This window comes from Camelus dromedarius, chromosome 12, assembly GCF_036321535.1.
Source record: "Camelus dromedarius isolate mCamDro1 chromosome 12, mCamDro1.pat, whole genome shotgun sequence".
Taxonomy (NCBI): Eukaryota; Metazoa; Chordata; class Mammalia; order Artiodactyla; family Camelidae; genus Camelus; species Camelus dromedarius.
This window is the reverse complement of record NC_087447.1, coordinates 6035839-6061013: the sequence shown is the minus strand read 5'-3', so window position 1 is coordinate 6061013 and position 25175 is coordinate 6035839. Positions and strand designations below refer to the sequence as shown.

The 25175-nt window shown below is 54.4% G+C and overlaps 1 protein-coding gene across 5 annotated transcripts in view; it reads left to right on the top strand.

Moving 5' to 3' along the window:
- The window catches only part of PACS1 (phosphofurin acidic cluster sorting protein 1), a 130545-nt gene extending 113052 nt beyond the window's left edge, over positions 1-17493 (top strand). For 4 of the 5 annotated variants that reach the window (XM_031447918.2, XM_064492106.1, XM_064492108.1 and 1 more), the window contains exons 11-24: positions 3998-4078; positions 5311-5426; positions 5558-5693; positions 6713-6817; positions 7557-7663; positions 8362-8516; positions 8615-8725; positions 9379-9481; positions 9887-9929; positions 12020-12062; positions 12338-12473; positions 14763-14989; positions 16176-16295; positions 16407-17493. In XM_031447918.2, coding sequence (XP_031303778.2) covers positions 3998-4078; positions 5311-5426; positions 5558-5693; positions 6713-6817; positions 7557-7663; positions 8362-8516; positions 8615-8725; positions 9379-9481; positions 9887-9929; positions 12020-12062; positions 12338-12473; positions 14763-14989; positions 16176-16295; positions 16407-16522 — 1599 coding nt within the window. In that variant the 3' untranslated portion in view covers positions 16523-17493. Of the gene's footprint in view, positions 1-3997; positions 4079-5310; positions 5427-5557; positions 5694-6712; positions 6818-7556; positions 7664-8361; positions 8517-8614; positions 8726-9378; positions 9482-9886; positions 9930-12019; positions 12063-12337; positions 12474-14208; positions 14305-14762; positions 14990-16175; positions 16296-16406 lie in introns of those variants that run through there. The other variant, XR_010383295.1, reaches the window with a different exon arrangement.
- Positions 17494-25175: the final 7682 nt, after the last annotated feature.

Sequence of the window (25175 nt, the reverse complement as noted above, 5' to 3'; positions counted from 1 at the left end):
TTCAGGAGACACTACTGGGCTTTATTCAGAGAAGGGGCAGTGCCCGCAACAAATCAGAATTCAGTGGGCAGGTTTCCATCTTGCCTGGTGAGGCAGAGGGAAAAGGAGCTGTCTACCACAGCACCCCAAGAGCCCAGCACCACCCCAGGACCGTGCTCTGCCCCAACTTGGGAAGGCTCTCCCCAGCAGTGGAGCAGAGGCAGGAAGCTGGGCTGCTGCAAGGCTTCAGTCCTGGGAAGTTATCCTTCCCCTCATTTACGACAAAAGGCAAGAAGGCTTATGCATGGTTTTAGTGCAGTGTGCGGTTTGCAGTTGAAAGCTGTTGTCTTTTCTGTAGCTCAAAGAAACTGAATCCCTTAAGTCCCCTGCTCTTGCTGCTTTAACAGAGGGAATATAAAACTCTCCCTGCAAATAGGTATTAACTGTAAGGAAATGATATGAAGTGTGTGAGGCCCTCCGTTCCCTGAAAAGCACGATGTGTGGAAGGGCTGCCGCCTGTCTCCAGTTGTCTGCGAACCATCAGCTCAGGGGCTGCCTTACTGCCTGCTGCCACCAGGTGGGGCTGTCGACTACCTTATCCTTCCTGCTGAAGGCGCTGCAGGCATGGTCTGGCCCTAGAGCAGCGGCGCCACGTGGCGTTAGTGAGTAAACGTCGGCCGAAAAACTGCAGCCCACAAGGAGAATCCCTCCACAGAGAAACCGCAGGCCTGCTGCTTGCTGACCCTGCACTCTCAGCCTTCCCAGCCCTGGTTCATTGCTCTGGAGCTGAAGAGCCTCACTTGACTAGTCATGTTTAGGATGTGGCTTGTAGCTGCTCTTTCTCACAGGGGCTGCTGAGTGGCCCTGCTGAGTCAGCACTGCCCACGTGAACAGACCACTGGCCACTAGAGCCAGATCCCATATTAAACATAAATATAACGGATGACTCTTCTAGAGGGAGACCTGGGGCCTGGCCAGGGGGCGGGGGGCGCTGTCTCTCGGTGTCCTAGGAATGCAGAACAAGGACCTTCCTGTAACACAATGCAACTGATTATTAACTGGGACAATGCCCTGGAAGCACTGAGCATCACGCTTGACAAACGGCGAACGCTCGAGAAATGTTAGGGATCGTTGTTATTCAATCAGTAAGATAAATATTTTATACTAATGAAGCTGTTTCTGGGTTGATAGAATTTGTCTGCAGGTTCTACTTCTCATCTCAATTTGCATGGCTTACAAAATTTAGAAGGAAAAAATCACCTTTATGCTCTGAGCCTCAGGTGCCTTATTTGTAAAAAGGTAAAGAACCCGGCATAAGAGCCCGGTTAGCTCAAAAGTCAATTGAGTATCAGTCTTTACAATGTGATGGCCTAAGGGTCCCTGTTTAAGCAAAACATGTATTTGGGGCAGGGGAGGGCTGGATTGAGAGCATGTGCTCTGAACTCAGACTTCTGAGTTTGATTCTTGACTCCGTCACTCCACTGACTACATGATTCTGGGCAGTTACCAAGCCTTCATGTCCTCATCTACAAATTGCATGTAAAAAGGGCATGCCTTACAAGGCAGTGTGAAGGTCCCGTGGGAGAATGCAGGTAAAACCTCCCATCATGGCGCTTGATTGATGGATGGATGGATTTACCACGCGGGGGGCCTGCAGTAAACCTAAGGTGCTTTGCTATTCGTGTTATAATCTCTTACAGCCGTTTCAGTTCTGGGCTCCCGAAATTAATGACTAGATGTCTTTTTAGTGAGTCCTTCAAATTCTGGTTCCCTTGGCCAGATTTCAGGCTTTGCTGGTTCTCTGTGATATTTCTATTTTGAAAAGCCCCATATGTCTTGATGTGGGTGTGGAACTTTGGAATCCTTTAGTATGAAAGACACTTTGGGAACTCCAGAGCGAGGCTGTGCTCTTACACAGAGAACTTCTGAACGTACACGGAAAACATACTGAGATGGTGCATCCGTAGGCAGGCGAGCACACGCCGCCCATCTTTTGTCCTCTCTTCCTTGATTTCCTAGCATTGTCACTCATTTATTTCTCTTAATCTTCCTTTTTGTTCCCCAAATTTCAGAGGATTCAGTTCATCACTAGAACCAGAAGGAATTTCTGCTGTTACAAATTATTGCAGTTGTTGAGTTTCCCAAGACTTGAGCATATAGTAGCAACATAATTTGGTTCTTTCTGACAGCGCTTCACCTGGGGCGGCCAGATGAGGACTTTTGAGCCAAGATTGCCTGCTGCTAAAAGTTGCTATTTCCATAGCACTGCAAAAAAATGGTGTTGAAGACCAGTGCTTCATAAAAGTGATAGCCCCCGCTCCCCGCACACAGGAGCGTGTGCACCCCCCGGGCGCAGTGCGTGAGGCTGCCAGCATCTGCCTCGGTGCCACACAATTAGACAGACACAGCTTCTGCACTGCTAGGGTGAGAAGAGCCTGAAGTATTTATAGGAGCAGGAATAGGAACTTGGAGAATCAGGAGTTTGCTCCCAGTGGGATTGACTAGGACCTGGAGAAGTCAGCAGCCAGCAGGTGCCCGCCACCCCCGATCCAAGTTACAGACCCTAGCAGAGGCCGCAGCTGTACCATGAAACGATGCTGTGGTTGTCGGAGGGCTTGACGGCAGGGCCATCCTAAAACCTTCCAGCCAATGGGCGTTATTGCACCAATTCATTCTTTTTAAAACGTGTTCAATTCATTTGTCACACTAAGATCCAAAACTGAGTGAAACCATTTTCAATCTTAAGTCTGACCAAGAGTTCTTAATGATTCTGAACTGTTAAATGTCGGTTATTCACATCGACAACGTGTAAATGAACTGGTTGTGCAATCTGGAGGCAGCCGGTTTTGTGTGGCTCTGAGCCGAACCATCTCACGCTCTGGGATCACAGAGTCTGGTTAAAATGTGTTGGGTTCGTCTCGCAGACAGCTCAGAGCAGTGGTCCTCAACCAAGGAGGGGTTTTGCCTCACAGGGAACGTTTGGCGGTGACTGGAGACATTTTTGGTTCTTACCACGGGGGTGATGGGGCAGCGGGTGTGGCTCAAATCCTGCATAGGATGCCCCCATGGCCAGGAAGGATCCGCCCCAGGTGTCAGTGGTGCCAAGGTGGAGAGACCGTGGTTTAGCGTATGACACAGGCCTACTTTTGCGATCCTTGTTCGTTAATTTGCCGGGTGACCCCTTGAGCTTATTAGCCTGCCATTTCTCCGGGCTCTGCATTTACTCAGAGAAAGGGCTTTGAGTCATTGGGAGGAAGTAAAATATCCTTGGTCTATCCTGACTCCCTGGTTCCCCACAAGAACCAGAGAGACCCACTGAAGCCCATGCCTTCCCACCAGCTAAGACCTACCCCCCGCAAGTGCTTCTGGTATCTGATTTTGACACTGGTATCTGCACAGCCAGGAGCCGTACTAGCAAGTATGAAAAATCTGGTTATGTATCTGTATTTGCAAAGTAAAATTTTAATATTTATGAGAAATGCTAGTAAGAGTTGGGGACAAAGGGAGAATTATCTCACACCTAAATGGCTTAGTATATTCTGTTTGAGGGTTTTCTAGATGTTTCTACCAAGTGAAAAGCATTTGGCTACTATGGATGACTTTAGTCTCGAAATCAAAGACCTGAACTGTGAGATCCCCCTTTCTTCTCAGCAACCCTGACAGTAGAAGAGTCCCCGATGCCCCTCCTGGGCGAGGTGTTTCCCGAATCCATGGTTGAGACTGATGGATCGCACAGCAAAGCCATCTGAACTTTGAGCTGCTCTCCCCTGGGGACATCTTGTGAGAGTCAGAATTTCTGGGTTCTGCATCTCACTGTGTTATTATTGATTTAATGATGGCAAAATAACAGTCTTCTGAAGCTCAGTTTTCACAAAAACATACTGCTTATAAGATGAAAGTCCCAAGGATATTATGTGGTCTTCAGATTAAGTGAAAGTATTTTAAGCTTCTAAGGGACATAGAAAACAAGTTAGAGTGGTAGTTATTTGGTGATGACTAATCATTATAATTTTTGCAGATGGATTTGGCTGCTCTAGAAAAAGTCAAATCTGCTTGGATTAAAAATCAAGATGACAGCTTGACTGAAGCAGACACTCTGGTATGTATGGTTCAGTCTCCTGTTTCAGCTGTTTAAAATCGTTTTTTGTACCTTAAGAAATAAAGGCAAAACCCCTTCAGGACCACCCTGAAAATTGTGCCTGAGTCTGTGGACTTGGGCATGTCCTGCACTCTCTTCTGAAATCCTTACCCAGGGAATAAAGATTTCTCCCCAAACCAGCAACCCAGAAGTGTCCCCATTCTGCCCTTTAACTAGATCTGGTCAAATGCTAATTTGGATAATTTCTCACTCTCTGTCACCTTCATTTACTTCTGAGAGAATATGGCCAGTATCTTCCCCTGCAAAACCGCCCCTTCCTCCAGTGTTGCTCTTACAGTGGCCAGACAGCCCCCAGCGTTAAACCTCCAAGCGGTTACTAGTCAGCTGCTTCCTCTAAGAGCTCCTGTTGCTGCTCAGGAGCACACAGGATGCATCGGTGCAGTGGTCGATTCCATGCCACAACAGTGGAAACCCCACACACATTGGCTGTGCGGCTGCACGTGTGATGCTGGTCTCTGGAGGACAGCCAGCCGGGGTGCAGCTGGGGCAGAGGCTCTGTGAGGCCCAGGAGGACAGAGCGATTCCATGGGGGGAGGACAATGAGGTTCTGCGGAAGTTCATCCAGTGGGAGTGGAGGCCCCGCCCAGCGGGTGGGAGGGAGCAGAGAGCTTGACCTGACGCCGTCTGGTGGTATGCGGTGCATCACCTCACAGTGAGAGCTGCTAGTCGAATGGGGCCCGAGGAAGAATTGCTTTAGGCTTACATTTCCCGTAGTAAATAATGCTGCATTCAGGGTCTGGTGTATGACAAATCCTTGGGCTGGATTTGAGATTACTTTAGTTTACCCGTAATCTGAGTCACCCAGCTTCCACTCTTGTCCCCACTTTGGTCCACACTGCACAGTGGACGATTCAAAATGGAATTCCAGCCACTTCACCGCCTGAGTAAAATGCTCTCCTTCCCACAGAGATGCTAGATCATCAGCCCTGATTTGCCCGCCAACAGGTGGTTCATAGATTTAGGGGATGGATTGAGTAGCAAGAGTCAGTGCCTGGCACGGCGGATGCACCGAGTTAAACTAAACGGTGATGGTGTCCTCATCGGGTGAGGGAGTTTTAGAACCATGGGCTTCCTGACAAGGACCAAGGGACTGACTCCCTCCTGACGGCAATAGGCCTCGTGGCTCCTGCGTTCAGAGTAAAACCCTCACCGCTGCCTTTCTTCCATGGCAGGAGATCACTGACCAGGACATGTTTGGAGACGTGAGTGCCAGTCTGGTTGTGCCGGAGAAAGTCAAAACTCCCATGAAGTCCAGCAGAACCGACCTCCAGGGCTCTGCCTCTCCCAGGTGCTCATGCCTAGAAGACTGAAGCGCAGGGTGGTGTTGAGGCCAGCAAGGGTGGCCTTGGAAAGGGGGCTGGCAACTGCTGGCTTTGGGTCAGAGGGCTATTTAACCATTTCCTTCCACATCTCTGGCAGCAAAGTGGACGGGGTGCACACCCCCCGGCAGAAGAGAAGCACCCCCCTGAAGGAGCGGCAGCTCTCCAAGCCCCTGAGTGAGAGGACCAACAGCTCTGACAGCGAGCGGTCCCCCGACCTGGGCCACAGCACACAGGTACCCCAGCCCCTGGACCCCCGGGCACCCTTGGACTTCAGCTCTGTTCTGTCCTCTTCCTTGGCGGTGAAGGGGAGAGGACGGGGGGGTGCTTTGAACTGCTCTGACTAAGGTCTTGAAGACAGACCTAAAGAGAGAAGTCTGACGTACTGGTCATACTACTAGTGTGGAATCGACCTCTGCTGATTGCGGGGAGCAGAGGAGGGAGCTGGAGATGCTGGCAGTGGCAGGTGCACACCTCTGGCTGGTACTGCCTCCATCAGACCTGACTGGGGACTGTGGTGACAGCGGTTCTAGGGGACAGCCCCATCAGACCTCGCCAGACGTCTGACCAGAGCCCTGATACCCTTAGTACTGCTGTGGGCCGGTTACAAGGGTTCAAACTGGCACCTCGACAGTGTGAGAGCATTTTAACTGGAAGACCCGAAAGTGGGCCGGAACAGGCGCGCAGAAGGAACCGGGCCCCGGGAAGGCAGGGTCTCAGCGGAGGACGCTCCCGCCCGACGGGCCTCACGCGGCTCCTGCTTTTCTCGAGTGAACAGCAGGCCTGTCCGTTTCCCTGATAAACATCCCCGGGAGGACGGTTTGTGCCAGCGTGGCTCCCTGAGCTGACGCTCTCAAGTAGCTGAAAACGAGCCCGAGACTAGAATAGCCCGGTGCCCAGGGCGAGACATTGTCCTTCCTTCTTGTTAATCACTGTTTCTGAAATACTTTTGTTCCCTGGGACAGGAGGGCTGCCACACAGCGCTGATTGCCGCTCTCATTACTTCTCTCCCGGCTGCCCTCATTTCCAGTCCTGTGAACACCTGTTCACCGTCACCTCCCTCCTCCTCTCCTGCCCCCTCCACATCGTCACCCTCCAGGCCCTTCAGAACGGGGTGCTGAGCCTGTGCTCTGAGGCCCCTCTCTGCTTAGTTGGTCTGGCCAGTGGGATACCAGCTCTCCTCCACAGCTTCTGCTGGCCATCCTCACCCTCAGGCTCCCTGGGGACTGCCCAATAGACACTTTTGTCCCTGCAGATTCCAAGAAAGGTTGTATATGACCAACTGAATCAGATCCTGGTGTCAGATGCAGCCCTCCCAGAAAATGTCATCCTTGTGAATACTGCTGATTGGCAGGGCCAGGTAAGGCACTGAAGACCCTAAGGCTGGGGAGGAGAGATTCAGGGGAGCAAGAGACACCCCAGGGTGTGCGATTAGAAAGGCAGGCCGTGTGGAAATAGGAAGTGACACCCGTGTCTCGCACCCCTCCTCCCCTGAACTGAGCCCACAGCTCTGGGCTCTAGTCCCAGTTCCATCACTTTCTAGCCCGGGGGACCTTAAATAACTAATTTTCTGTACCTGTTTCCTTATCTGTAAAAAAGCAATAATATTTCCTATCACACTTTCCTCCCTGGCCGTGCGTGTCAGGCAGCATGATGGAAGGAAGGTACCTGGAGAAGCACAAAGTGCTGGAGATGCCAGAGGTGCCCCAGTTCCCACGAAGGTCCTTCAGAAGGGGCAGAGCAACAGTGCAGCCCCCTGGCCGTTCCGCTCCCCACTGTCCACCTGGTTAGGTCCCAGGGCCAGAACCCCTCTCTCCCAGGGGCCCCGCCACCCCTGAGTGTGGGCCGCAGAGGCGATGTGGAATCTTTCCTAAGTCTCCCTGCATTTCCTAGTGCGCCCATCTCCATGGTGTCTGGCCCCACCTCTCCTCACTGGCAGCCAGAAGCCTGACCTGTGCCCAGCTGTGGTCTGAAGGACAGCGGGCCAGGCCCTGCAGCTCACTCTGGGCCTTGCCCGCCCTCTTGGCGCTGAAGGGAAGCAGTGTCCCTCCTGCTTGGCCTCACCTGTGTCCCTGCTCCTCTCCCTCCCCGGCCCCCAGTATGTGGCGGAGCTGCTCCAGGACCAGCGGAAGCCCGTCGTCTGCACCTGCTCCACGGTGGAGGTCCAGGCTGTGCTGTCCGCCCTGCTCACCCGTATCCAGCGCTAGTAAGGGCTTGGCTTCTCTCCTGCTCTTTGGGGCTCCCTCTGACCTCATCCTCCCACCCCGATTTCCAAGCAATGGCAGGACTTCCTGGCCTCATCAGACCATGGATCTTCAGTGGGTACCTGGTCAGGCAGCGGCAGGCCGTGGTGCTCCAACGCCTGTGCTGGCCCCAGAGGGTCAGGGGTAAAAATGTCCGCCTGCCTCCCTGCCTGGTCTCCTGCCACACCTTGACTTGTCTCGTCCTCTTCTTAAACCCACAAGGAGGAAGGCCAGGCAGAGAGAGCTCAAGGCTTTACAAAGACTTTTGACTCCTGTCCCTCTGACTACCCAGAGTTGGGGCTTTCCCTCCCAAGGACCTCCGGGGCCCCAGGTCCCTGCCCGCGGGAAAAAGAGCCGCGGGCATCCCTGGTATCTGGGCTCAGGTCCCCTGCCAACCCCCAGGGGTACTGCCAAGTTGTCTCCCCTTTAGCTTCAGCCAGTTCTGTCTTCCTTCCAGATAGTTCCCTGTCCTCTCTGATCCTGGATTTCTCTCTTAGTTGCAGAAGCACTCTGGTTAATTGCCTCTCTCTGCATTTTTTGTTTATTGGTCTGTTTTCCCCTGTGGGCTGTGAAGACCAGGTAAAGTCTGAGCTTAGGGCATCCCTCTGAGCAGGATGCTGGCCAGCCTGAGCGTGAGCTCGCCTTTCCCCTTGCTCCCCAGCTGCAACTGCAACTCCTCCATGCCGAAACCGGTGAAGGTGGCGGCGGTGGGCGGCCAGAGCTACCTGAGCTCCATCCTCCGGTTCTTTGTCAAGTCGCTGGCCAGCAAGACCTCCGACTGGCTGGGCTACATGCGCTTTCTCATCATTCCCCTCGGTAAAGATGCGGTAGAGCCCGCACCTGAAGCGGGATGGTGGCGCCGGGGCATCGTTCCACTCCCTAACTAGCCCGCCTTTCTGTTTTCCATCTACCAGGTTCTCACCCAGTGGCAAAATACTTGGGCTCCGTGGACAGTAGATATAGCAGCACCTTCCTTGATTCTGGCTGGAGAGATCTGTTCAGTCGCTCAGAGCCCCCGGTGTCAGGTAAGCGCCCCTCCTAAGTGACGGAGACAGCAGGTGGCCTGATTCAGGGAGAGTGGGCTTGGCTGCAGGCAGAGGCCTGGGCACATGCTGCTCTTCCCCACTGTGATTCATCCTCCCCATCACTTTGCAAGCTCATTTTTTCAGTATTTATTAAGAGGCGGCCCATTAAGCACAGCCCTTCCGCTCTTGCTGTGTTTAGTCTCTGCCGTTTGCTCTGCACATCTAGAAACAAGGAAGGCTGTGAGGGGGTGGTGGCAGGAAATATCTGGTTGTAGAGATCAAATATAAGAAGCAGAGAATAGTTCCTAAGTGTCTGTTGATAAATGAATAACACTCCACCAACCATGTCTCTTCCTGAAATACAGAGTAAGGGCGGCAGGGATGAGAGCCAGCTCGGGCTCTGCAAGGCCGAGAGGTGGTGATGCTTCCTAGACCTCGCAGGAAGTGACCGGCAAGGGGTGGAGGGGCTGCTCCTGGTTCCAAAATTGCTCTGAGCAAAGTCAGAGGCTGGAGCGTGGCAAGCCTGGGAAACCACGAGCCCTGTCTCTGCCTCAGCTCCTAGGGTCTTCTGATGAGTCTTATGAAGGGGGCTCTCTAAGAGGGTTTCCTGCTGAAATAAATCAGCGTTCATTCTTCTCTTGGCTTTTCTGCAGAGCAACTGGACGTGGTGGGGCGGGTGATGCAGTATGTCAACGGGGCGGGCGTGACACACCAGCTTCCTGTGGCCGAAGCCATGCTGACCTGCAGGCACAAGTTGTATGTCTGACTGAGGGGATTCTTAAAAATGGTGGTGGGGCTAGCTAAATCTTCGGTTTTCTTTGCTTTTTGACACTTTCCTTCTCCCCACCCCGTTTCCCTCTGGAGGAACCCAAGAGAATGTGAAAGACTGTTTTTCACTGCCTCCCACCCAGGCCTTCCCTTCCTTGCCCTGGGCCAGCCTCCCCCCCCCCCCCGGGTGGATGCCCCCTCGGTGCAGAGCAGGGGTGGGATGTGCAGACTCAGGTCTTTTACCTCTATTAGGTGGCTCCTTCTGCCATCCTGAGGCCTGATGGGAAGATGTCATGCAGTGTCTGGTCTCCCTTAGAGCCACAATAAAGTAAGGACAGTTTGTGTCCCCAGCGCTCACCTACCAACCGTAAAGTTTCTTGTCTCTCCCAACAGCCCTGATGAAGACTCGTATCAGAAGTTTATCCCCTTCATTGGCGTGAGTACCGACCCCCACTCTGTGCCCCACTGTTCTTCTGGCCTCCCTGTCCTGCGCGCACACACACAAGACTCAGCTAGACAGTGGTTCTCATCTGGAGGTGATTTTGCTCCCAGGGGACATCTGGCTGTGTCTGGAGACACTTCTGGTTGTCAGCGGCAGGGCTGGGGGTGCTCCCAGCATCATCTAGTGGGTGGGGGCTCAGTGCGGTGCACGGAACAGCCCTGAGTGTCAGGAGTGCCGAGCTGGCGAAGCCCTGGGCCAGGCAGGTTCTAGGCTGTTCTCTGAGTGTCTGCTCCTGGGCCGTAGGCCACCCCGGCTCTCCTCTGGCACCTCATGTTTATTTCGCCAGGCGCTGAGCTCGGTGCCTTGGCCTCGGAAGCGATGTCCAGGGCATTGGTTCTGCAGGCGCCAGGGAAATCAGAAACAGTGATGGACCATGTTCTGAGGAGAGGGCTGAGAAATCTGTGTCTCTGTCTCCCAGGTCCAGCAGCCCACCGAGAGGAAGGGGCTCCTCTTCCCCTCCTGTTGAGTCGAGGGAGAATCTCTACATGAGTGGGTTTTGAAAATTAAGGGAAAACCTCTTGGGTGTCTTTGGTGTCAGGTGGTACTGGCGTTTGTTTCATGCGACTGTAGCTGGGCTACAAGGCAGAAACCGACCAAGAGCAGGAGCCCAGAGGGGTCAGAGCTGACGCCTTCCTGGGGCCACAACACAACACGGAAGCACAGCCAAAAACTCAGATTTCCATTTATGAAACAATTGAGTTTCTCTTCCAAATCAGCTTGTATCTTTTCCTACAGCCTCCTTGAGGCTCCCTCCCAGCTTCTAGAGGACACAGGGCACGTGCAGGTGAGGGACCCAGCTTCCACTGTCCCTGTTCTCTGCTTGTCCCAGATTCTGGGTGTCTCGAGTGATCTTGGGAGATGCGTGAGCCTGGGGGGATTTGTTAGCCCCTTCTCCTGCCTTGGAAATCCTCCTGTCTGGCTGATCGTTTAGTCCCTGTCGGCCTCTGGGGCAGCCACGTTGGAGGCCCCCAGACCACGGCCGTAGCCTGGGCCGGGCTGGCAGTCTGACCCACATCTTTGTGGAGCTGTGGGTCTCTGCCATTCTGGCCTCACAGCAAGAGAGAGAGAGAAAAAAATTAAAAATTCAGACAAACCAACAGAGGAGCTGGCAGCCTCGTGCAACACCAGGGGAGCCAGGAGAGAGGATAGTCATATCCAGGAAGTTCACAGTATCAGTGTGTTACTTTCCGGGAATTAAAATAAGGATGTGTAGAGAATTTGGGACAAATTTCAGTGAATAGCAGCACTGTGCTCTGATCAGCCTTGAGGGAGCCATCTGTGTGTGATCTCCACTCCATGCCAGCTCCCAGGGTCCAGCTTCCGTGACCTCCTGGCTCTGCCCGGTGCTGGGCCTGGGCCTGGGAGGTCACAGGAGTCACCTGTCACCTCAGGCCCCAGCCCCGACATTGTCTGTTTCTAGCTGTGCCCTTTGCTGGCCACTGGAGGGCCCCCTCTATCCTTCCCAGAATTCTCTAAAAGGAATTGCAAATTGTTTGGAAAGCTGAAGTTGACACCCCTGCCATGGGGTAGGGGCCAGTACCCAGGGCCCCCGCCTCATCAGTATCCCTCCAGATTCCAGGAAGTCTGGAAAGGAGGGACCTGCTGTCAGCACACGAGCATCTTCACTGGGCGTGATGTAGCATGCAGCCCCACCCACCACCCAGTCCTGTCTGCCTGGGCTTTCTCAGTCCTCCCGTCTCTCTCTCTAACATGAGAAGATGGCCTCCTGCCCACGTGATCTTAGAAGTAAAATCAGGAGACGAAAATGGTTCCTGTCCTCAAAGTGGCCTTGCCCGTATCCCCAGAGGAAAGCTGAGGTCTCCTGTGCCCCACCTCACTATTTGCAACTGGGTTTTTTCACACCTCTTAATGGTCTGGGCTGCTCTGGATCTGCAAGGATTTTTAAAGCTTGTGATCAAATGCCATGCAGTCGTGGCTGTCACGCCCGCCGTCTGTTCCAGCTGGATCAGGACGAGTCTGGCTTTGGTGGGAAGACCTAATGCAGTGCCTCTTGTCCCTCCCAGGTGGTGAAGGTGGGTCTGGTTGAAGACTCTCCTTCCACTACAGGTGAGCCTGGAGCCCCTTTGCTTCTGCGGAGGGAGGGTGGTGCCTTCCCGGCCTCCTCTCTGGTCCAGCAGGCCAGAAGGCGAAGGCTTCCGGTGCCCTAGGTTATGTTAGAGCTTGAGCTCCCCAGGTGACACAGTGGCCGGGGGTGGTGGTGAGGAGTCAGAGGCCGGAAGGAGCGCAGGCTGCAGCTGAGACAGGGGCAGGGCACCCTGACTCCCTGCCACCAGCGGGCAGGGGCGTTTTCCTCTGGCCGACTGTGTTTGTCCCCCTGGCAGGCGATGGAGATGACTCACCTGTGGTCAGTCTTACTGTGCCCTCCACATCACCGCCCTCCAGCTCGGGCCTGAGCCGAGACGCCACGGCCACCCCTCCTTCCTCCCCGTCCATGAGCAGTGCCCTCGCCGTCATGGGGTAAGGCTCTCTCCCCGTCCCTCCGTCAGGGCAGCAAACTCAGATTTCCCTGCAGCCTACAGCACAGTGACGGCACTCTGGGCTTAGATAGTAATGGGGTGGTGAGAACAGTAAAGGTGGGCCACTAGCCACGCAAGTCACCAGACAGCTCTGCAGTGCAGATACCATCCGCCCTGTCTGTCTCACAGTTACAAGGTTGAATGAGAAAGGTCAGAGATGGGGGAGGGTAGAGCTCAGTGGTAGAGTGCGTGCTTAGCAAGCACGAGGTCCTGGGTTCAATCCCCAGTGCCCTCATTAGAAAGAGAAAAGAAAGGGCAGAGAGGCCCTTTGTAGACTGTAAAGTTCTGTGTGTGTGTCTTGTAGAAGGAGTGTGGGCAGGAGAGTCAGACACATCAGGATTTGAGTCGTGGTTTGTGTGGTGTCCACCGTGTTGACTTGTGTTGAAGAACAAGTTATTATTCAGTGGCACTTGTTAAAGTACAGTAAGGGAGACTTCCTTCACAGTGGGAACAGTCGCCGGAGGTATAGGGACCACAGTAATGGGGGAGAGAGGTGGGGCTCAACTCCAGATCCAGCCTGAGCAAGTGGGAGCCAAGCCAAGGAGCAGGGGCAGGGGCAGGGGCTGGACGATCACTAGGAGGAACAGGGGTGAGGGGAATTCTGATTCTGACCAAACAGCTCTTGCTGTAGACACTCCTGAGGGCAGTGGAGGAGCCTGATCAGATACCGGGGGACCAGAAATGGAGGGCGGGGGGTTCTGGCGACACCTGGATTTTACAAGGAAGTGCACAGATGAGCCTGGGAAAAGGTTCAGGAGCCTGACTAAAGTGGTCAAGCAAAGAATCTGTCACTTGGACAAGTTACCAAGCTTCCTTTTGACTCCCTGAAAGTAAAGGTGAAATGGCCATGTCAGTGTTGTTGTGAGGCAGAAAGAAGGACGTGTGTTGGTGCCCGACCGTGGAGGGCTGGCCTCCCCAGGCGCTAAGTCTGCCCATCACTGGAGCGCTGTTGTGGCCAGCGAGCCGGGCAGAGCCCTAGTCTAGGGTCTGGCAGTGCCAAAGCCACAGAGAAATTCTAGCTGGGGAGGCTGGGAAGAGGGGAGGGAGTTTCTGTAGGATCTGAAGTAGCCAGTTTAGTCGGATGGTCAGGAGGCCTCTGTGGAGCTGGCCAGGGAAGGCTGGGGGAGGCTGGGGCAGGGCAATCCCCAGAGGCCCAGGGGAGAGGTTCCGAGGTGGGAAAGAGCAGAAAGTGGCGCCTGGGGCTGCTTCCTCCATCCTTCCCTTCCTTCTTCCCTCACCTCTTCTGGTGATGGTCCGCATAGGAGCGGAAGGGAGGGACTGGCCAGTGGCTTTTCCAGAACCCCAATGGCAGTGTCAGGGTCCCTGCAGAATACCGAGTGTTCTCGGGGGTGGAGCCCAAATCCCAGCCCCTACCCTCCCTGCCCAGGCTTCCCACCTCACTTCCCTTCGGGGTCTCCCACTGACGTGCTTAAGCACAGGAGGAGGAGGAAGTGCCCCCACCTCCGGCAGGTCAGGCTGTGACCTCACGGTCCAGGCGTCCTGGGGGCCTGGGGACCAGCCTTACCTCGCCTCCTTTCCCATCCAGTTTAAGCTTGTTTTTTAACAGAACCACTGAATCCAAGCAGAAAGAGAAATGTCAGATGACTTTTGTAGCCTGTGTACCTATTGTGTCTGACGCCTCCTTTCAAGGAAACATCGGCTCTTTTTCCCCTCAGAGCTAAAATTATCCCTGAGCTAGAAGTGCCATAAATAAGAGAAAGCCGCAGGCCGGCATCCATCAGCTCTCCCGGGGCTGCTCCAGAGCCGCCAAGGTGCTTCCGCCTTTGCCCTCTTAACCTCCCCCGTCCCGGTGGGGTTTTGCCCTGGCCCTGCTTGCTGGGTGTATGCGAGAGAGAGAGTGTGTGTGTGTGTGTGTGTGTGTGTGTGTGTGTGTGTATCTGTGTGTGTGTGTGTGTATCTGTGTGTGTATCTGTGTGTGTGTGTCCGTGTGTGCATACGTGCTTTTTTCCTTTGTAAAGCTTCCTTCCTCCCTGCTTCCCTCTTTTTACACTGTTCCCTCATGGAGACCCAGGTGTTCATCCTCTCCTGGCTTTGTCCTCGGATCAGCCTGACCCTCCACTCCCACACCAGCCACTTCTGTGTGACTGGTGCTACTTCCCCGGCACCTCCTGGTGCCCCTCCCTGAGCCCCGTGGTGCCCGCCCCACCCCATCACCCTGTGGTTGGGAACTGAGGGCAGAGCCTCCTCCCTGTTGTCACCCATTCTCCAGGAGCCCCAACAGCCCATATGGGGACGTGATTGGCCTCCAAGTGGACTACTGGCTGGGCCACCCTGGGGAGCGGAGGAGGGAAGGTGACAAGAGGGACGCCAGCTCCAAGAACACCCTCAAGAGTGTCTTCCGCTCAGTGCAGGTTTCCCGCCTGCCCCATGGTGGGGAGGCCCAGCTCTCCGGCACCATGGCAATGACTGTGGTCACCAAAGAGAAGAACAAGAAAGGTAAGTGACCTCTGGGGCCAGGGACAGTTAGGGCCACCAGGCCTCCCCGTCTCCTCTCTCAGGGGCTGGGACAGAATCTGCTTATGGGAGACCTTGCATGAGGGCAAAACAGCACCTGTGTCCTGGGGTCCCACAGGGGTCCTGCTTCACCTTGTGGGACGAGGCCTTTCCTTCTGTAACAGAGGAAACCAGGGTCCCCAGGGGGTCACTGGTCACTGCCTGCTGAGTGTCAGTGCCCGAGGGGCTGAGGCAGTTAGTGCTGCTGGGAAGAACGAAGGCTTTCCAGCCACTGCCCTCAGGGATGGGCTGTGTGACAGAGGAGGACATCCCCATGGGCACCGTGGCCCCGTGGAGCAGAGCGTTCACACCCAGCCCTGGAGGCCACACAAGCCTTCATGAGCAAAGGGCACAGTTATGTTTAAGAATTAAGGGGAATCGTGCCCATCCTGGGTGAGAGGGCGGCTTCAGCACCAGCAGTGGAGTGGGGGTGGCCCCGGGGCCCCTGCTGGGAAAGGCAGCCAGGCATCTCAAAAGCTGGCTGACGCAGGCGCAGCCCTCGCTGTAGTCAGTTCCCGTTGTAAACCCACACATCTGGCTGTGCACCTGCAGCAGCAGGGCAGGGTGACTCTAGGGCCCTCCCAGCCCCACCCTCAGCTGTCAGGAAGGGGCTTCCTTAGCTGCTGGACCCTTCCTTCCTCTTCTGGGCCCTTCCAAAGCAGCTGAGCCTTTCTGTTCGTGCCTCTGCTCCCAGAGTCCCCTGGGGGCACAGGGCTGCACCATTGCACCCAGAGACCTGCCTAGGGCGTCCTGCGGCAGAGCTATTGCGAACACAGCCTCACAGACTCGGCCCTGCACAGGCAAGCGAGCCGGGAGGAGACCCCCTGCCCTACCGGCTGCAAGGAGCCTCTGAGCTGGAAGGGACTCAGAGACCACCTGGCCCCAGGTCCTTGTTATTCAGAGAAGATATCGAGGCCCAGGGAAAGGAGCAGGAACTTAGCTAAAGTCGCAAGGGACTGGGCAGGAGCTTGGAGATCCTGATGCACAGCCTGGAGCCAGGGAGCAGGGGAGGAAACACCGGCTTTCTGCGAATCACCTCCCTTCCCGCCGGAAGAGGGGGCAGTGGGCGGGGAGAGGGTGGCTGCTTTTCCAGGGGCTGCAACAGAGGCGGTTCCTGCTTGCTTTCCAGTTCCCACCATCTTCCTGAGCAAGAAACCTCGAGAAAAGGAGGTGGATTCTAAGAGCCAGGTCATTGAAGGCATCAGCCGCCTCATCTGTTCTGCCAAGCAGCAGCAGACCATGCTGAGAGGTGCGGGGGAGGCAGGGCGCGGGGCACCAGGCGGGGGCTGCGGGGGCAGGGAACCTGGGAGGATGGCCTTGGCAGCCCTGGTCACCCCCTCACCTCCCCTGTCACCCCCAGTGTCCATCGACGGAGTCGAGTGGAGTGACATCAAGTTCTTCCAGCTGGCATCCCAGTGGCCCACCCACGTCAAGCACTTCCCCGTGGGACTGTTCAGTGGCAGCAAGGCCACCTGAGGGCACTTGTCTTCTGGCCACTTTCCCTCCTGGCACTGCCATCAGCCTCACCGCCTGCGGGCAGGGGGAGGCCAGCAGGCCCCGGCCCAGTGTCCCCTTTCCTGGCCCGGGGGCCTGCCTCTCCCTTGCCCAGTCCTGAAGGACACTGCCACTGGGGACACTGCTCCCCCGCTCACTGCTCGGTCCCACCCCTGGGCAGCCCCCTCCCGACCCCTCTTCCTCCTGTGCCTCCACTCCAGGCCCAAGGCATGTTGATTTTGCCTTTTGGCACTCATTCCCGGTCCCTGGAATCGAGTTCTCTGGGCCTTCCTTCACCTGACTTCCAGCCTCCTCCCCACATGGCACCGGTTCCCCTCCTGGAAATAGGAAACCTGGAGTCCTGGCCTCCCCCTGCCCCCAGCCGCCTCCAGGATCTCGTTTTCTAAAGCTCACCTGCCAGATGCTACTTAGCCTGCCCCCCGTCTAGTGGGGCCCAGGGCCACTTTCACTGCTGTGGGGTGAGAGGGGCACAGACCCCTGCTCCCAGCCACAGGGGCAGCTCCTACCCCTTTCTTACCCCAAGGACAGCGTTTCTGTGACAACGCATGTGTTTCTGGGATGGAGGGGCCTTCGTGGCCTCCCTCGTGCACGGCTTTCACTACCCCCAGGTCCCCTGTAGATGCCGCGAGTGTCCCTGAGCGTTTCTTTGGTTCTCTGCACAGCCAGTCTCTTGGTGGTTCTGTGTGACTCACCTGGGCAGTGGTCCCGTCCCTGGGGCTCCCCCTTGTGGGTTACCCTCCTTCCCAGCCTCCCACCCTTTCCTCCCCAGCACAGATCTGCCTTTGAAACTCTGGACTCGGGAAGCAGATCCCTACCAACAGCATACTGTCTGTGTCTCCCAGCCCCTTCAGCTCCGTTCCCACGTGTCCATCCGTCTCCTTTCCCTGGTCTGTTCTGCCCTCCTCACTTGTGGTCCTCCCAGCCAGGCCTCCCTCTCTCTGCGGCCTCGGGGGTCTGAGCCCCTCCTCGGCCCCACCATCCACCTTCTCAGGAGGCGCTGAGCACAGGGGGTGGAGTTCCTGCCAGCCCTCTGTCCCGCCAGCACCTCCAGAGCTTTGCTGTTGTCCCCTCAGCCCTTCTAGAAGTTTTTGCACAGAACTTCATTTTGAAAAGTGTTTTTCTCATTCTCCATACCTCCCCCAAACTCCTCCAGCCCTTCCCCCGGCTCAGCCCTGCTGTCCAGAGCGTCTCCTGGGCTGTGCTGCTCTCTGGCCGGAGAGAGGGGCGGGATGGGAGGGACTGAGTGGATGCTGGATTTTTCATTCAATAAACTGGTGATTTCTTACCAACGAGCAAGCCTCAGGCTTCTGTGCCTCTCACTGTGACGTGGGCTCTGTCCCACTCCCTTCCCACCACACAGTGCAGCCACTTCCACTCAAAGTGAACTAGGAACTGGCTGGAAAGTAGAAAATTCCCATTTTCTTGATTGTACAAACAGAGGCCTGAGGTATGTTGCCCAGTTTGCAGCAAGCAGAAGTCAGGAACAGAAGTAACGCCATTCCCGCTCTGAAACCCCACTCTTCTCTGGGCCCCACCATCCCCAAATCCCACCTCCCAAGGTAGTGGCAGCGGTGTCCACTCTGACTGAAGATTAGAACTTGGCTTCTCTCCCCCTGCTAGGCTGGCATCCTGCTATAGTTTCTGGAATTTGGTGAAGTCTGGGGCCCAGGTGGAGAGGGTGAGCTGGGGTCCATCATCAAGTTCACTTTCCTGTCCATCCTTAACCTTGGAGGTGGCAAACAGTCGGAGCCCTGTTCCCTGGACGCCTGGCTCTTCATGTGCTCCCAGGACAGAGGCCTGCACGCCAAGCCTCCTCTAGTGAATAAGTGCCCAGAAGTGGGGCTTGCATCGGGGTGGGGATGGGTGCTCGGTATCCCCACCCCGCAGGACACGGCCACAGAGGCGTGGACGGCCAAATGGGGCAGCCTGTCACTGGTTCCCCAAGCTCTCTGGGCTAGGAAAATGGAACTCAGGCTGCTTCCCAAGGGGCAGAATCCAGTGAGGTATCAGAAGGTGTCCCAGAAATGTCGTCTGCATGTTAGTTACCGAATAAGGTGTACGATCGGGCTGATGAGGGAAATGCCACAAGAAGCCGACGGAGTCTGGGGTGAACTGGAGAGGACGTGCACACTGCCTGAGCCAGAGGCACAGCATCCGCGGAGCTCAGGCTGGACGGGCCAGGGGACCTGGGGGCCGGTGGGAGTTCCCAGCAGGATGGGGTGGGACAAGTAGACTGGGGTCCCAGCTCAGAACCAAGAAGGGGAACAGGTGACGGGGTGAGAGTAAGGAGTCCACACGAACTCCCTGCTGACCGGCGTCGACTCCCAGCCTCAGCTTCCTGCCTGTGGCATCAGCGCAGCCCCTGCTTCCACCCCCAGGGTCCCTCCCACTTCCTCCAGGACTCACTCCCACTGTTGCCCACTCTCTCCTGCATTATCGGTCCCCCCTTCCTACCAGATCTTTTCCATCCACGTGCAAATGCACTAATAGCTCCCTGTCTCCATGTCTCTGTTCCCCGTACAGCGAAATGGTTCAAAAGAGCTGGCTGTTCCGCTCTCAGTCTCCACCTCCCACTGCTTCAGGCTTTCTTCTTCACAACCCCATCAGAAGTTCCCTTACCAAGGTCACCGAGGACCTTGTCTGACCGGCCAGGATCAGCTGATGCACACACTCCCTGCTAGCACAGCCTTCTCCCCTCGGCCCAACCCGAGGACAGCACCCTGCTCTCCTCCGCTTCACTGGCTGCTCTTTCCAGGCCTCCCTCATACCCTCCTTACCTTCCCAGCCTCGGAAGAACACTGAACTCGGGGCTCCACCTCTGCGCCCCCGGCCCCTCATCCAGCCCTGGGGGGCAGATGCTCCCTGTGCACAGACTTCTTCCCTCGTTCTTTGGCTGCTGAGACCCAAAACGTTGCAGTTATCCGTGACTCCTCTTTCATACCCAGCATCCAGTCCAGCAGCACATCGGCAGGCTTTCCCTTCGAGACAGATCCAGAACCCAGCCGCTCTTCACCACTCTTAACTGCCACTGTTCCCTCCCGCCTGGATAGTATAATAGCCTCCACCTCATCTTCCTGTAGTCTATTCTCCACACAATAGCCAGAGAAAGCCTTTTAAAACGTTAAGTAGATCGCATTAAATTACTGATCCAAACTGTCCAATGGCTTCCCATTCCACTAAGAATATAATCCAAGGCCCTTCTCATAACCTATAAGTCCTCCCTGATCCGCCCTCCCTGGAGCAGCCTGATCTTACCTCCTCTCACTCTGCACCTTGATCACTGGCCTCCTCTACATTCCCCAGACACCCTGGGCACATCCTGCCTCAGGACCTTTGCACAAGCCATCCCCCCTGCCCATCCTGCTCCTGCCCTTTTGTCCACGTGTCTTGCTCCCTCACTCTAGTCTTGGCTTAAATGTCACCTCAGAGAGGCCTTCCCTGTTCAACCTGTCTAAAATAGCACCTTCCTTTTCTCTCACCCTTCATTTTTCTTATTGGCACTTCCCACTCCCTGGCATTTAATTATTGTCTCTCATTGTCATTAGAATATAAGTTCCTAGAAAACAGGAACTTAATTTTTTTTCCTCTGCTCTATCCTTGGCACCCAGGAGACCGTTTAGCTCATCTTAGGTAAACAGTACATATTTGCTGACAGAATGAATGAGAAGCCTTTGTGGTGCTGGAATGTACAAGGTCCTTAATTCACAACTTGCCTCTCAGACACTTTGATGCCTCAGCCCCAAAGGACACCTGAATTTTCTCATATGTGTGGAGTAGGAAGGCAGACTCTTAATCTGAGCAGAGAGGAGGGTGAGGTTCCCAGGATTTGAAATGCAAGGCAGCTCAGATGGACGATGTCCCCCGGGGACAGCTTGGCCAGTCACTGCCGGGGAAGGCCGGACCAGAGCCGAGCGGCCCGTGGGGCTGCCAGAGACAGAAACATTCTCTACAGGTGAAGGGGTGGCATTTGGTGCCAAAGGTAGAAGAATTCCTAGCTGTCCCTACACACCAACTCCAGCTTGGTTCTATTTTTAATTTAAATAAACTATTTTAGAATAGTTTTAGATTCACAGAAACGTTGCAAATATAGAACCAGGAGTTGCCATTCACCCCTCACTCACTTGCCTCTGTTGTTAACGTGTTACATCAGTGTCCACGTTCGTCTAATGATCATGACTAACTAAAGTCCATATTTGACTCAGATTCCTTACTTTTTCCCTAATGTCTTTTCTCCATTCCAGAATCCCATCCAAGACACCACACTCCGTCTAGTCCTTTGGACCGTGACATTCTCTTAGACTTTCCCTGTTTTGGTGACATTGACAGTTTTGAGGAGTCCTGGTCAGGAATTTTGTAGGATGCCCCCAGATCAGGACTTGTCAGCGCATCCTATAGAGAGTACATGCCATCGTCAGGGCATGACATCCCCAACGATGTGAGCCTTGATGACCTGGCTGAGACGGTGATATCAATGTCACCCTCTTTCCAAACTGTGCTCTTCGGAAGGAAGTCACCAGGCACAGCCCACCCTTAGGGAGTGAGGAGTTTTCCCTTCATTACCCAGAATTCTTCTGTCCAGCAGACCTCAGATGGGTGTTTGCAACTGCTACATTTTTCCTCACCCACTGCTGTGTCTAAGCACGGATGGTGGGGGTTGCCCTTTCAGGTCACCTGCGGGCATTTTCTTTTAGCCAGGCCGCTCCAAGTGCTTCTCAGGGCTTATTTCACTGAATCCTTAGAGCAGCCCTAGGAAATCGATTCGGCTGATACTTCCTTTTTACCCAGGAGGAAGCCAGAAATCAGAGAGCCTTGTCTCCCAACTCTCATTCTTTTATTTGAGTTGAATGCTCCCAGGCATCTCAAACCCTCATACAGCCAAAACACAACTCTTGACTTCCCTCCATCCCCCACAGTCTTAGTAGCATCAGCATCCATCGTATTACTCAAGCCAGAAGCCAACAAGTCATCTCAGGTCATCTCAGCAACTGCTGTCCATTCTGCCTCCCCAGCGCAGATCCCAAGGTGAGCCCAGAGCACCTCCCTCCCAGGTTAGAGTCCTTCAGGGCTTCCTGATGCCGTTGAGCACAGCCACCCAACCCCCAGTCAGTCGCCTGCGTGCCCACCCCACCCCTTTGCTACCTCTCTAGCTTCATGTCAAGTTGCCCCCCTCCCCGCTCCCAGGGCTCACCACCCTCAGGCCACACCTGATCTTTCAGTAACCAGATCCCTCCTCCTCGCACAGGGGCCCCACTTTACCTGCTCTCCCCACCCCACAGAGCATTCCCCTTTCCTTTGGAGGGTAGCGCACATGTCACCTCCTCAGAGAAGTCTTCCCAACCACCCTGGCCACAACCCTGTTGTGATCTCTGCCTCAGCCCTTTCTTCAGTGGGGACATCCGCTGTCACCTGCAGGAAATGTCTTTACCAGGTTAGCATGAGCTCCAGGAGGGCAGGCACAGGGGCTGCCTAATGGCTGTGCCTCAACCCCCATCACGTGGGCATATGGCAAACGCTCAAAGGCTAGACAAAGGGGTGAGCTGGGGTGAGCCCAACCTTGACCAACACACCCAGACTGAGCCAGATCTCTAACTTAGGTCATCAGACTCCAGACCATCTCTCAAGGTCCTACTCACATCCCGACTTCCCAATCATCCAGCTGCCCTAGTGTATTAAGTTCCTGCTGTGGGCCAGTTCCTGTCCTAGGTGTGATGACACGTGGATGAATACAGGGCTGTGTCCTTACCTATACGGAAACTCTGAGCCTAGTCAGGGAGACAGACAAATAGACAATTGCCACACGGCATGAAAGTTTGCTTGAGAGCACACAGGAGGGGCAGCTAATCCAGCCTGGAATGGGTGTCCAAGAAGATGTCTCAAAGGAGATGATGTCTGAGCAAAAGATGCCTGACATGATGGATGTTCTGTTACAGGAAATAGCAAAAACTAGAGATAAGAGAGAGTCTGGCCTATTCTGAGACTCACACATGGTTACGGTGTGGCTGAAAAACAATGGCGAGTGGAATGGTGGGTGACAGGCCAGAAGAGAAGCGGTTGGGGCACTGAAGAGCTTGCAGATAGTATTACTACTCTGTGCTGTGCACTTCACCCTGAGAGCAATGGGAGCCAATCAACGGTTTTAGGTAGAAAGGTGAGATGATGGAATTTAGAAAGAACATTTTGCTACAACATGTTGGAAGAAATAAGACTGAAGACCAGATGAGTTCGAAGGGTGTTACAGTAACTTAGACAGGATGTGATGAAGACATAGACTAAGGGTAGAAGAGGTGGAAGAAAGTGGAGACTTGAGTCCTATTTAAGAGGCAGAATCAACAGGCGCAGGTAACTGGTTAGAAAACAGGATTGAAGGAGAGAGTTGAGAGTGGGGACTGGCCCCCCCGTTGGGTGAATGGGCAGATGGTGGAGCATCGCTGGAGGAGATCCGGGTGGGAGATGGTGGGTTTAGGGCAAAGGTGGGGGGGTGTGCTCTTCAGAGGTGGGCGTCCAGCTGGAGTTGAATATGTAGGTCTGGATGGAGCTCAGGGGAGTTCTCTGGACTGGATGAGGAGCTGGGCATCCTTAACTATAGAAGAGCCGACCCCAGGGAGAGGGTGAGATCACTCCCAGCCAGGCTGAGCTTCCTCTGTCCAGACCATGTGCCGCACCTATTGCCAGCACCAAACATCTTAGCACCTGTTACATTCAGACTCCCCTTTTTTTTTGCCTCCTCATTTGTTGCTCACTTTCATTCTGAATGTGTTTTCTCTCCAGTGACACCGTAAGCAGAGACTGCCCTATATTTCATTTTTTTTTCTTTGCTCTTCATTCACTAGCACCGGGTCTGTCAACTAGTAAGCTTGATGATGATGATAAATAACTACTAGTAAGAGTGTCTGTGATGTACAAGGCGTAATGCTAAGATCTTAACTCTGCTATTTTGTTCCATTCTCTCGAGGACTCAACGAGGTAGGTATTAGGAACTTCATTTTACAGATGAAGAAATGGAGGAAGTAAGAGTGCATGCAGAAAGCTCCCCAGCTGGCAAATGGAGAAACATGGCTCTGAACTTGGCTGAGTCTGCCCCTCAAAGCCCTTGTGCCTCCAGCTGAGCAGGACAGGGACCCCTCTGATCTGGCTGGGAAGCCACAAGGAAAGTAGGGTGCAGATTTACCATGTGGCTGCCAGGACAGAAACCAGGACTCTCAGGGGAGCTTGATTCTTGGCTCAATGGCAGAAAAACTGTCAACCAGAGGTATCCACGGGAGACCAGGCCCCTCAGGAAGTGATGAGCTGCCCATCACGTGGGGGAGACATGGTCTTTAAGGAACCTCCAAACTTGAGCCCTTCTGGATGAATCCGCTGACCTTTCAAAGGGAATGATACGCTTGGCAAAAATGCACCCCCACCACTCCTTCAAAGAAAAGGAATGAAGCTAGCCAAAGAAAAAAGATTCACTTAAGAAAGCAGATTTCAGTGGGATGAGTGCATCCAGGGATCCAAGGAAAAGGGGTGGGAGCAGTGGGAGTGATTTTCAGGCAGAGAACAATATTCAAAGTAGCAAGAACAACTATCCCAGACATGGGTTGGGGGGTAGGGTGGGGGCAAGCTGATGAGCTCTGTGGAAGATGGCATAAGGAGCTGAATCACCATCGGGCATGGACTCCTTCCTCTCCTCCCCATTAACTGAGCACCCAACGGCAGCCTGGCACCAGACCAGCAGTGGTGAGGGGAGCACGGAACAGAGCAGGGTGAAGTAACAGTCCCTTTCCTTGGGAAACGCACAGTGTAATCCTCAGAGACCAGATAAAAAGCTGAGTGCCTGCAAAGATTGAACACATGCAAGGTTATGAACTGAAAGCAAGATAAGAGCCAGAGAACCCGGCAGGGAAGCCAGCCTTCCCTTCACCCAGCACGCAGGGAGGAGCAGGGCCAGATGCCTAAAGAGAACCACAAAGAAACCAAGGCAGCCTGCAGAGATCTAGCAGAAAGGCTGGAGCAAAAACCCAGCAAAAGTCACAAAGGGAGACTGAAAAATGTTCTTTCCATTTACCCAGAAAAAGGTGATGAAAGGAATGTGCTCCTTTATTAGATGGAGAAAAAGTGCAAGAGGAGAAAGACTCAGGTGTAGGTGTGTTTGCACCTGGGTAGGTGTGGTACCCAGGTACATGGGCCTGTAAACCCACACACGTGGAGGTGTGCGTGTGGCACAGGCATTCAGTGCCTCTGAGGCTGTGTGTTGAGGGTGTGTGGGACTGGGCTTCCTGTGGCTGTGAACAAGCAACTTGGCCTCGGTTCTTGTGACCTCTACTCTGTGTGGTCAGTTTCCCCTTCCACGCTGGGACAAAATGGCCTGGAATCTAGATTAAAGAAGGACACAGTGGTCACCTCATGCAGCTGCCTCCCCTCTTTGGGCCTCACTTTCCTTACCTTGAAAACAAAGACATTTAAGCAATGACTTTCAACCCAGGGTGCACATCACAGGCACCATGGAAGTTTTAAAATAGTAAGAGAGGCCCAGGACCCGCCCTGGCACCACTGAATTCCAATCTCTAGCAGGAGGCCTTCTAACAAAGTTCCTTCTCAAGATCTTGATTCTGAAACCCAGATTGTTAAGAAT